The sequence below is a fragment of the Podarcis vaucheri genome, assembly GCF_965113315.1.
Source record: "Podarcis vaucheri genome assembly, chromosome: 7".
NCBI lineage: Eukaryota > Metazoa > Chordata > Lepidosauria > Squamata > Lacertidae > Podarcis > Podarcis vaucheri.
Window position 1 is genome coordinate 40,573,849 of NC_138765.1, and position 12,353 is coordinate 40,586,201.

General features: G+C 45.0%; 1 protein-coding gene across 1 annotated transcript; it reads left to right on the forward strand.

Moving 5' to 3' along the window:
• Positions 1-3,168: 3,168 nt before the first annotated feature.
• On the forward strand, positions 3,169-11,703 carry PDCD2L (programmed cell death 2 like). The gene is made up of 7 exons (XM_082233507.1): positions 3,169-3,359; positions 5,500-5,663; positions 6,195-6,264; positions 7,447-7,841; positions 9,898-10,005; positions 10,112-10,263; positions 11,504-11,703. The coding sequence occupies exons 1-7, from the start codon at positions 3,222-3,224 to the stop codon at positions 11,632-11,634; spliced, it is 1,158 nt and encodes a 385-aa protein (XP_082089633.1). The 5' UTR covers positions 3,169-3,221; the 3' UTR covers positions 11,635-11,703.
• Positions 11,704-12,353: the final 650 nt, after the last annotated feature.

Consider the following 12,353-nt stretch of genomic DNA (forward strand, 5'->3'; position numbering starts at 1 on the left):
ATATTTATGGAAAGAGCCTGGACATTTATTTTCTATCTCATGGAAAAACACAGTTTTGCCTAGTAATTAGCATCCCTTCCTTCTGAAAATCTCCAGACAGTAATGAAAATCCAACCTTACACATATTTATTCAGAATTATGTTACATGTTCTTCATCAGGGCTTATTTCCAAATGAGGCCTGGAGTGGAAGCCTCTGACCTTCATTTAAGTGGTATTGCTTAGTATCTCTGCTTATGTATCTGCCTTCTCTATCAGCACACATACTGATAATTCTATAGTAGAATAAGATTTGTGGGTGCCTGGTCACAGGTTTTGAATAATGCATTAAGGCTGGGGAGAATAACTGGTGGTCTTTGGTCTAATTTCATTTAGATGGCAAAGGGTAAAGAATGGGGGAGGAGACAAAAGGGAGTAGGTTTCACAAAGAGCCCTGTGTAGCTGTCATTCAATTTTAGTCATTGGAGAAGCGAATTGTAATAGATGATTGTCCAGCAAATTCATACATTTGAAAACGGTAAACTTGGTTTAAATAAATATGAAAACGGCACTAAGCTAGTACCAGAACACTCAGCGTGGGCTGCTTTTTGTCTAGCAACCTTCGTTCCTCTCAGAATGGAAGGACTGCCCCAGAAGTCACTAAAGATCACTACTTAAGAAGAAAAGGGGGACGAAAGCACATTTTAACAGCACGCATAAATTCCACGTGTGCATGCGGTTTTTCATTTTGTTACGAATAGCTAAGTTATTGTGCTATTAAAGAATACAGCTTATCCTAACTAGTGATTTCGTTAGCCTTTCAGTGTCTTTTAGCTATTTAAAAGCTTGAGCCACCCACTGTCTCTCATCCTAACCTACCTACCAGGTTATTGTCAGGGTTAAATGGGAGTGGGGGGGGGGCCGTGTGCGCCACCCTGAACTCTCTTGGATAATAATAATAATAATAAAATTAGGACATGTAGAATAAATAAAATAATAAAATCAATAATAATAAAATAAAATCAGTAATAATAAATAATTAAGTAATACATAATAATAAAATAAATAGAACGTGTAGAAATGCATGCAATAAGAGGACTTCCGGGTCGGCGCCATCACCGAATGGCGGACTCCCTCCGAGCTCCGGAGGGAGCCAGCTCGGCAGGGGCTGGGTCCTACTGCGCCGGCGACGCGGGGACCCTCAGAAACCACGGGCACGGAGCCCGTGGACATGGTGACTCGGCTGGCATCGTTAGCGCCCTCCCGACCTGTGAAGGAGCCTTTTTAAAGGCTATGGATCGGGTGCCGGGGAGTGGCGTGGTGCTTTGAGTCCTCCGCTTCCCCTGCCGAGCGCAGCCGCATGCCATTCGTCGGAGAGCGATGGCTTCTTCCTTTGAAAATTTGGACATTTGGCGATAACCCGTGAGTAATTGGGTAACCGGGTACAAAAGGAGAAAAAAAAGGAATTTTTTTTTCGGATTCGGCACGAGCGGGGGGGATCCAAAAAGGAAGTCAGTCCCCCCCCCGATTGTAAACATGCTAAAACAAGGACTGGGAAACCAAGATCGATTCAGAAGTTTATCGATGATAAAAAATTATTAACTCCACGATGTGAACTACAAGAATTGTGCTGGAGGAGAAGAGTGGAGGGTGAGAGAAAAAGGCAACCCCCCCTGGGAACCGGGGCGATTCGGAGAGCCTGGCGAAGAGAGATGGAGAATTTGACAGCTGTCAAAGGAGCTGTCAAAGTTAGAGAATATAAAGAGGACTTTGTTACAAGTATTTTGCTGGTCAATTTTGTTACAATTTGATAAAATATGGACATAAACTGTCGAAAAAGAAACAACAAATTGACTTTTGGAACAGAGGATACAAAGTTATTGTAATCCCTCTAGAGGGGTTTCGGGACATTACAAGTGTCGTATGTGGAAAACTACTCTGGGATGTGCGCAGGTCTTATCTCCTGGGAAAGCTGTAAAACTGAAATACTATTTTGTCTACAGAGGTGATCATAATACAATAGAATCTTCTATTGAAGCAAGGAAGGAACTGGACGTAAGTCTTTGTCCCTGAATAACAAACCTCTGTAGAGCCATTAAACCTTGGAACAAGAATGTTTTAACAGCTGAACAAGACAGAAACCTGAGAAAGTAAGAAATAAAAGAGCAAAGGACTAACTACGACACGGAAAGAACAGCGGGAGGAGCAACAAATGACCAAGGAAAACCAAAGGCCTCTATTAGACTGGATTTTTGACCAAAACAACCAAATCTAAAGAAAACCGGCAAGATGGATTGAGATAAATTTTGGCTGTGGACTTAAGACCTCCAGGCCGTCAACATACAGACAGATGGACATGGGGAATCTAAACCGGGGAAGGGAGGGGGAATCCTAGAATCCAAAGGCTATGTAACCAACTTTTTGAACTTTCTTATATTTTCTACCTTATATTCTTTATAACTTTGATCTTATATGTTTTTATTTTTACTTTTTTTAAGAAAGGGGGAACTCGTGGAAGGAAATGAGAACTGATCTTGGGGGGGAAATCCTGTTCTATTTTGAGATGAGGAATGTTGTCAAGATTGTGTAAATTTAAATTGGCTTATGAGTAAAATGTATTAGGTTTAAATTGGGAATGAGAGCTTGTGGAACCAACTTAGGGAAAGGGGAATACAGTCGGGAGGGGAAGGAGGGAGTCCCAGAAAGAAGGCTATGAAAAGAAGGGTTCAAACTTGCTTTTCTTTTTCTTTCTTTTCTTTATCTTTTCTATTTTTCTTATTCTGTTATTATTGGAAATTTTAATAAACATGATTTAAAAAAAATAAAAAAAAAATAGAAATGCATGCAATAAAAAGTATACAGCGTCCCCCGGTGTTTTGCTCCTATCGGCGGGTTGGCGAACTAGCTATGTGGCCTTCCCAAGGCTGCTGGACAAAAGCCCGATGGCTAGGGGTGCTGGGAATGAGAGTCCAAGGGGGGCAGGAAGCCACACAGGCGATGCCCATTCCCTCCCCCCCCCCCCCGTCCATCCTGGTCTGCCTGGAGCTCGACCTCCTTCCCTCTCCCCCTGCTCAACTCCCTTCCATCCTCCTTGCGCGGGAGGCTTTCGCGAACTGAAGAGCTTTGGCGCGCCTCGGCTGCCTTATGCACGTAAACTATGACGTCGGCCGCCGCGGCTTCCGGGCTTCCCCCGGGCCCCACGTGTTTGTCACGCCGAGGGCCGGGCTGCCCCGTCGCTCTGCCCATGGCGGCTGGCGCTGCTTCTCCGTCTGCTCCTCCGGTGCTCCTGGGCCTGCGCGATGCGGCTGTGCCGCCGACGGGCTCCTGCCAGGGCGGCCTCCTTCAGCTCCACGGGGCGGCGAGCAAAGTGGGCGGCTCTGCGGTGAGGAGGCGGCGGCGGGCTGCGTGGCAGGGACTGGACGTAGGGCCCTACTCTGAGCCTCCTCGGTGCCTTTGGCGGCGCCCGCGGGGGGGGGAGAGAAACCGCCTCCCCCCACCTCTTTCTATTCTCTCCTTTAAAAAAGTCCCAAAAATCGTCCTTTCACCGCGGTTCTCAGTCCGAGTTTATGCGGGTTTACTCGGAAGTAAAGCCCAGTGTGAGTCCAGGATCCCGCAGGTAGGGTAGCTGTGGCAAAAAAACGGAATCACTGCTAAAAAAAAGGCTCGGAGGTGGCACGGAAGTGGCTTTGCAACGAGCTGCGGACGACGTTACTTGGGCTTTAAACCGCAGCATAGCTGTCAACTTTTCCCTTTTCTTGCGAGGAATCCTATTCGGAATAAGGGAATTTCCCTTTAAAAAAGGGAAACGTTGGCAGCTATGAACCGCAGTCCGAAAGTCAGATTTCTGAATGGAAGGGCCCTATATAGCTTATGCTCTACGTACCCTAAATATGGTCCCACTTTCAGTCCTGGCATCTCTGACGCTGAGTCTGCCTGGAAAGTAACCCCTGTGTTCCTGGGCAGGCTCTGCAAAGCAGCTTTCTGTGTTTCACTTCCTTGAATAGAGTAATGGGATAAGAACCCAAAGGTGGGTTGTGCCAAAGAGGCCTTCTGACTCCTACTCCCCCACAAATCCTCCAAGCAGAGCATGAAAGCAATGGCTTTCCTGTTGTTCCCTTGCTAACTGCTATTCATACCTGAGCACAAAAGCACTCTCCCCTCCAGTAGATTCCAGCATTTGTTTTTCAGAAGCATTGTTACCTCTTAAGTATAGAGGCAGAGCATAGCCATCACAAGAAGTACCCATCAATAGCCCCTTCCTCCATGAATTTGTCTAATCCTCTTGTAAAGTCATCCAACTTGGTGGCCATCACTGCCTCCTGTAGGAGCAAGTTCTATAGTTTGAACTCTCTGCTGTGTGAAGAAGTGCATACAGTGGTACCTTGGGTTACATACGCTTCAGGTTACATACGCTTCAGGTTAAAGACTCCGCTAACCCAGAAATATTACCTCGGGTTAAGAACTTTGCTTCAGGATGAGAACAGAAATCGTGCAGTGGCGGCGCAGCGGGAGGCTCCATTAGCTAAAGTGGTGCTTCAGGTTAAGAACAGTTTCAGGTTAAGAACAGACCTCCAGAACGAATTAAGTTCTTAACCCGAGGTACCACTGTACTTTTATCTGTCCTGAATCTTCCAACATCCAGCTTCATTGGATGTCTGTAAGTTCTAGTGTTATTAGGGAGAAAAACTTTTCTCTATCCACTTTCTCTATGCCAAGTATAATTTTATAAACTTGTATCATGTCACCTCTTAGTTGCCTTTGCTCTAAACTGAAAAGCTCCAGACGCTGCATCCTTTTTCATAAGAGTCTTTGCACCCCCTTGAGCATTTTGGTTAAAGACTCCGTAGAATGACTGGTAGCCATTGGTAGATGTTTCATGCCTCATGGATCCGTCTAATCTCCCTTTGAAAGCCATCTAAACCGGTGGCCACTGCCACCTGATGGACTGGTTTGCATGCTACAATAGGACACAGTTCATATTAGACCGTTTTAAATCCTGATTTAATCTTAGGCCATGATTTAATCATAAATGTGCCTCCTCACTGCTACACAAGTTCTTGCCTTCCCACTGGCAAACACCACACGTATGGTACCCGTGCAGCTCAGGCAAACCACGGTGCAACTTGTCATGTTTTCTGAACCTAAACCATGGTTTGTTTGTTAAACCATAACGGGTTAGCCAGAAATAAAACTGAAAACAAAACTTCACTCTGAAGTGAAGCATAAGCTTCAGGTTACATGTCACATCATAATGGTGATCCAAGTGGCTTGTTTTGAGACAAACTGTGGCTTATGATGATATCTGAAAAAGACATATGTGGCATAATTGTTGAACCACCACCATACTCATTTTTATTAATGGGTTGTTGTGATGAGTAGAACAAGGGAGTGCTGCAGATCAGAGAGTAGTTTTAAGGGACAAGTGCTGCAATGCCAGTGCCAAATCTGAGCCACTTGGGGGAGGGTCTTTTTGCTGAAAACACAATTTAAAAATAACCTGCTTCTTTTCCTTTTTACCCTAGAACTGTGTCCCTTCAGTCACTCTGGTTCATCCTGCCTGTGAGGTTTGCAAGGCTGGCTTGGCACACATTGTTCAGATCTATTGCCCCCTTGAAGGCTCACCGTTCCACCGCATCATTAACGTGTTTGCTTGCACAATGAAAAGCTGCTGGGGCAACTCCAAAAGGTGTGTGGCAGTTTATTTGCCTTTGCTCTGTGATTGTGGCTGAAAGTGGCTCTTGGATGCTGGAGTCATATACTTAAATAAACAAATAAATACTTTATAGCATGTTTGAAGCTCTCTCAGCAATCCTTCCAGCCTTGCAAGGTAAGTCAGTTCTATCCCTTATTGCAGATTAGTGAGAGTGGCATCTGCCCATGGGTAGAGTTCATGCCTTGTATTATGAAAGTCCCTGTTTCAATCCCTGGCATCTCCAGATAGGAAAGTAAATGACTCTTTTCTGAAATGCTGGATTGCCAGCGCCAGTCAGTGTAAACAATACTGAGAAAGATAGTCTGACCCTAGTATAAGGTAAGGTAGCTTTTTGTGTTTCCAAAACCACCTAGTGATGGAGAAGGGAATCAAACCACGGACTGCCTGATTTATATTTTAGCCCCCTACACTATGCTAGTAGTAATACTATGAAACTTGAAAGCTTTGACCCACCAACATGACTTCCGTTTCTTTCGTCCTGTTTGGCTTGCTGCGCATCTAAAGCTGGAAGGTGCTGCGATCCCAGTATCTGCAAGTGCAAGGAAAAGAAATGCAAGACTGCAAATGGAAGCAGGTATTGTGCACCATCAGGGACATTTTCTTTAGGTCAGGGGTAGTCAACCTTTTTATACCTACCACCCACTAGTGCATCTTTCCTGATGGTAAACTTTCCTTACTGCCCACCAGCGCTCAATGGAAGGAGGATTCAGCTTGTGCTGTAGAGCCCCCTACCGCCCACCTAGAATCCTGAAATGCCCACTAGTGGGAGGTAGGGACCAGGTTGACAACCCCTGCTTTAGGTAATAATAGCATGTGGCCAAAGGTAACTGACATTTGGCCTTGTAGTACCTGAGACTTTTAGCATCTCTTCCCTCTTACAAACATAGCAGCTCCACAATGTTGCCTGCTGCTCCTAAACAGGCATGGATGATTTCCCTCTCACGCCCCTTGGCATCATGGCATGTGTGGGAGGGGAGGAGGTTTAAACCTTCCTGGTCAGCATGCCAGCATGAGGATGAGAATACATGCTCTGCATATGTTGATCTGTAGAGATCAAGGGGACTCTCTGTGCATGTGTTCAGGGAGAGTGTGCGGTTTAATCCTGCTTATATATTTGTAGCAAAAACTGCCAAGAGTTTTGTTGTACCTTAAAACGAACAAGTTTCGTATAGCCCAGTTTGTAAGTATATTATAGCCTATTATTGAATCGGCTTAGAAGAATTCGACAAGTGGCCCGAATAGAGAAATTGACAAACAAAATATGACTAAAAGACAGAGACTTATTTACAGCTGATGTTGTAGTTTTATGGATTACATGGAGAAGAAAAACAACCCTGAACTCTCATAATCATCCAAACCTTTTGGGTTGGTCTTGGTTAAATAATATTCTACGCTTTAGACTACTGTGTATTTTTACACTGCATTTTCACTGTATACCTCAATATATTTTGTTAAGGGAGGGGGACATTTTCAAAAAAATCAATAAAGCTATCCTTAAAAAGCGTAATGAGTTTCTGATGACATCACTTTTTGAGGACTGGAGCCCACCACTGGCACCCATGAAAAAGTGAGTCTTTAAGGTGCAACAAAGCTTTTTGTTGTTGTTTTTCTGCAACAGACTCATGCAGCATCTAGCCCTCTGAAAATTCTCGCTTTATTTTTGTGGGGCTGTACTACTTATAAAATGTCAAATGTGAGCTTCTTTCCAGGACCTTTGATTTGAAACCTGTCTAAGGTTGTGTCCTTGTATTCACAGAAGCAAGAATGTCTGCTTGCAGCCAAGGACTGGTGTGAGGAAGCAGATGACTGGGGAGAAGGCAATGAAGTGGCTGCTTCTGAATACACTACAGGCTACAGCCGTGACTTGCTTGCAGTGTCGGACTCTTTGCTCAGAGAAGGAGATTGTGCCGCACAGTTTCAGGGTCTCAGCCTGGAAGCACCCCCCAGTGCCTCCCACCCTTTACACTCCCATATTCCACCTGGGGGAGAGCAAATCATGCCCAGCTTTGTCACTGAGTTCCAACCTTACTACATCAGTGTTGTGGAAGAAGACGACTTCCTCTGCTATGAAGATACAGGTCATGCGCAAAAACTCTTGAAGGAGTATCAGCAGAGGGAGGGTCTTGATTTGGAACAATTGATGCTGGAAAGGTGAGCCATGGAGTTGGGGCTAGTGTGCAAGTGTTACAGCAGGAAACCGCTAGAAATCTCTGGTTTGGGGAGCTGCCAGCACCGGAAAGCCCATTTCAGATTCCCTTTCTCTGCCGCAGCGGTATCTTGCATGACTCTTACCCAACAGGTATCGGAGCTCCAAGGTCAGGAAAACCAAAAAGGATGTGCGCCAGGGGCAGACCAGTCCCTTGACACATTTCCAGACCTCCATGGTCAGTGGCAGTATGCAAGGGGTTATGTGTGAGCAGAGTGCTGCTGCTGCACTCATGTCCTGCCTGCGCACTTTCTACAGACACACAGTTGGCCACTGTGAGAACAGGATGCTAGACTAGATGGACCCCCTTTGACCTGATCCAGGTGCATTGGTCATATTCTTGATTCTGAATTTTATAGCCAATATACAAAGAATAATGTGTTGATTGTGAAGGAATTTACCAACAAAATCCATCTAAATGTGGCTGGTTTTCTTCTGATTTAATAGTGCCTGGCACCACAGAAATGGGGATTTAAAGCAGTTATCTGTAGATTTAGCATCTATCAGATGCTTTGTTGCTCCTCTGCAGTTTCTCCATGCACACACACACCCCAAACAGCCACCGTGACTACTAGATAAGTCCACGTCTTCCATCTCTTATTCCTTTTGTAACACTAATCATTGTGTTGCAGGACTGAAATTCTATCAGTTTTTTGTCGCAATTCTGTTTTGTGTTACCAAGAGTGCATTTCAAATGTTGTCAAGGGCCTTTAGATAACTCTCTTTCTACCTACTTGTAATAGAAATGGTCATTGGATAGAATTTTATTTTTATCTTCATTGAAAATGTGTCTTGTACTACACTTCAGCCACCGAGAGTCTCCGCTGATAATGGAACAGCCTTTCCCAGCCTGGTGCTCTCCAGATGTTTGGGACTACAATTCCCATCAGCTCCAGCCATCACAGATGTATGATGTTGGGGCTGATTGGAGTTGTAGTCCAAAACTTCTGGAGGGCAACAGGTTGGGAAATGCTGTTTTACTGCCCCTGCTGGCCAGTGCTCATATTTTGAAAAAAGGCAACCCAGTGGTCAGTATTAGATAGCTTCTAAATACCGTATTTTTTGCTCTATAAGACTCACTTTTTCCCTCCTAAAAAGTAAGGGGAAATGTGTGTGCGTCTTATGGAGCGAATGCAGGCTGCGCAGCTATCCCAGAAGCCGAAACAGGAAGAGGGATCGCTGCTTTCGCTGCGCAGCAATCCCTCTTGCTGCTCTGGCTTCTGAGATTCAGGGTTTTTTTTTCTTTTTTTCCTCCTCCAAAAACTAGGTGTGTCTTATGGTCTGGTGCGTCTTATAGAGCGAAAAATACGGTACATTATTTGGCTTACGCAGCCCAATCCCAGAAAAATATCCCATCCACTAGTACGTGTAAACCCTTAGTACAGTGGTACCTCAGGTTACATACGCTTCAGGTTACACACTCCGCTAACCCCGAAATAGTGCTTCAGGTTAAGAACTTTGCTTCAGGATAAGAACAGAAATCACACAGCAGCAGCACGGCAGCAGCAGGAGGCCCCACTAGCTAAAGTGGTGCTTCAGGTTAAGAACAGTTTCAGGTTAAGAACAGACCTACGGAACGAATTAAGTACTTAACCTGAGATACCACTGTATTTTGTTCAGTATAATGGTTGGTTTGTGCTGGATGGATGCATGGAAATTAAAGTTGGATGTGACATTTTGGGCAAGTGCCTCCGTGGTGGAGGGTCTGCTTTGCAGGTGGGAGCTGCCGGGGTTCAAAACCCAACATCTCCTGGTAAGGCTGAGAAAGTTTGCACACCTGAAACCCTGAGAGCCACTGCCAATTTAGATAGTACTGAGCTTGATGCATCAAGCCATCTTCCTGTATTCCTGTCTGGTTGCTGACACGACTGTTCAACTAATACCCACTTGATTTATTCATTTTCTGTTAAGTAGAAAAGATTCCACACTTTGTGCTGTCCTTCTGGTAATTTCAGAGTTACTGTAATATTTGCAATTTCTCCCCCCACCCCCCACGCTTAGCTATGCATCCGATGGTGAGAAGTATGAGAAAAGTGAAGCCGAAAAGAGACACCAGGTGTTCCTTAAGTTTATGAAAAAGATCTCTCTCTGCCCGGAACAGATCTTAAGGTAGGCTGACCATTTCCATTTCTCTGCGTTGGAGAATAGGTCTTTAGCAGGAATGAAATTAGCCTGTCTTTATAGACACTTTCTACTATCCTCTTTTAACCTTTAGGTATTCCTGGGGTGGCCAGCCTTTATTTATCACCTGCCCTTCAACAGACATTGGGTCAGCAGCCCCACCTTGCAATATCTGCAAAAGCAAGAGAATCTTTGAATTTCAGCTTATGCCCACCTTGGTCAGCATGCTCAAGACAAGAGTTGACGGTATGAAGCCCTTTCATTAAAGAATTCAGTTTGCAGTTATTCCCTTGGACATCTGGTTAGTGGAGAAGACGATGCTGGGCTAGATTAGCCCCCTTTGGTCTGATCCAGCTTCAGGGTTCCTCCAATGTTCCTTTTCTTCATCTCCCGTTCATTTTATGAACTTGCGCACGGCGTATCTTAAATTACCGTATTTTTTGCACCATAACACTCACTTTTTTCCTCCTAAAAAGTAAGGGGAAATGTCTGTGCGTGTTATGGAGGGAATGCCTACGGGTGGCATGCCTATGGATTTTCCTCCTCTAAAAACTATGTGCGTGTTATGGTCGGGTGCGTGTTATAGAGCAAAAAATACTGTATTTTTAAATACTTTGAAATGTATGTTTGCAGAAACAAAAAGAACATCTAAGAAACACTTTTCTTGAAGAAAACTGATTAAATTGTGAGAAAACAACAGAGGTATCCAAAGGAGAGATCCATTTCTGTGCTTTAAATGAAGTTTCAGAAACATCTCCATAGCAACAAAGGAAGCTGTCTTCTACCGAGTCGGGCTGTTGGTCCAGCTTGCTTTGTATTGTCTACACCAGGGTGGCCCAACTTTTTGTACCAAGTGGGCTGCAAGAACCTATGGGCTGTACACTGCCTTGTTGCACGCTTGGGGCAGCTGCTCCCCTAAATCAATAAAAAGACATAGCAAACTGAGGTTCTGCCCCCCACCAACAAAAGGCCTGGCAACACCCATGGTTGCATGTGGGACAGGGGAGCCAAAATTTGATTCCCTCCCCAAGGAGGCTTTGGGAAGGAAGCGTGTGGCTCTGGCAGGGTCCTAGAGCCCTGCCACCTTTTTCTCCAAAGCTGGGAAAGCGCTAACTAGGCTTTGGGAAGGAGGATGAAGGACTCTTAAGACCCTGTCAGACCTCCCATACCTCCTTTCCAAAGCCTAGAGCCTCACTTACTCAACTTTGGGGAGGCAGTGTGAGGGCTGGGAGAGGGGCTCATGTGTTGCCGAGGGCCGCCCTAAAAGGCCTTGAGGGCCACATGTTGAGCCACCCTGGTCTACACTGACGTGCATCAACTCTCAGGGGTTTCTGGCAGGGATGTTTTCTCAGCCCTACCTGGAACCGCTTGGGAATGAACCAGGGACCTTCCATATGCAAAGTAGATGCTCTGTCACTGAGCTACAACCTTTCCCCATGTATGGGTGAGTATAATAATATTAAAGCTTTTCTTTCCCCCTCACCAGATGTGTCAGTGGAATTTGGAACAGCATTGGTGTATACCTGTGAGAAGAGCTGCTGGCCGGCCAATCAACCAACAGCTTTGGAAGAATTTATTTTTGTACAAGAAGATCCAGATCAGAAATTATTTAAATAGATTTTATTTAATTCCTTGTAGCTGTGGTTTTTTTATAAAATAAAATAAAATAAATGCAGTAACAACTTGGTTGAGATGTCAGCTTTCTGTTTAGTCAGTCTATGATCAGTGAATTGATGAGTAGCGTGCCCAGAACTATAACTCATGCAGAGACAGAGGTTTGTACTCCTCTGGCAATTCTTGCTCTCTTCTACAAGCCTTCACCAACCTGGTGCCCTCTAGACATTCTGGACTGACTGGAGCTGATGGGAGTTGTAGTTTGGTGATGTCTGCATTTACATAGCATGAGTCCTTTTGACTCTGAGTGACGTATTTTTACTCAGTGGGGAGGAATGCACCTGTGCTTTCCAAATTCTTGGCAATAATTGACAATGGTTTCCCACTGTAGAGAAATGTAAGAGAAAGGAAATCCCACCATTCAGAACTCATGGACATTAAATGAAGATGAACGGTGGAAGGTTCAAGATGGATAAAATAAAGTCATCCTTCATGCAGCACATAGTCAAACTATGGAACTCACTCCCACAGGAGGCAGTGATGCTCAGATCCTGATCACATGTGACCCAGTTCTGCTGTAAATTGAAATCCCAATAGTTTAGCTACTCCTAAACTATTGAGAGCCAGTGTGGTGTAGTGGTTAAGAGTGGTAGTCTCGTAATCTGGGGAACCGGGTTCGCGTCTCCGCTCCTCCACATGCAGCTGCTGGGTGACCTTGGGCC

Excerpts from the sequence above, each read along its gene's own strand:
- PDCD2L (XM_082233507.1), top strand. The coding sequence starts at position 3,222 with ATGGCGGCTGGCGCTGCTTCTCCGTCTGCTCCTCCGGTGCTCCTGGGC. Across the intron at positions 3,360-5,499 it reads GCAAAGTGGGCGGCTCTGCG|AACTGTGTCCCTTCAGTCAC; the intron begins GTGAGGAGGCGG and ends TTTTTACCCTAG. Across the intron at positions 5,664-6,194 it reads TGCTGGGGCAACTCCAAAAG|CTGGAAGGTGCTGCGATCCC; the intron begins GTGTGTGGCAGT and ends GCGCATCTAAAG.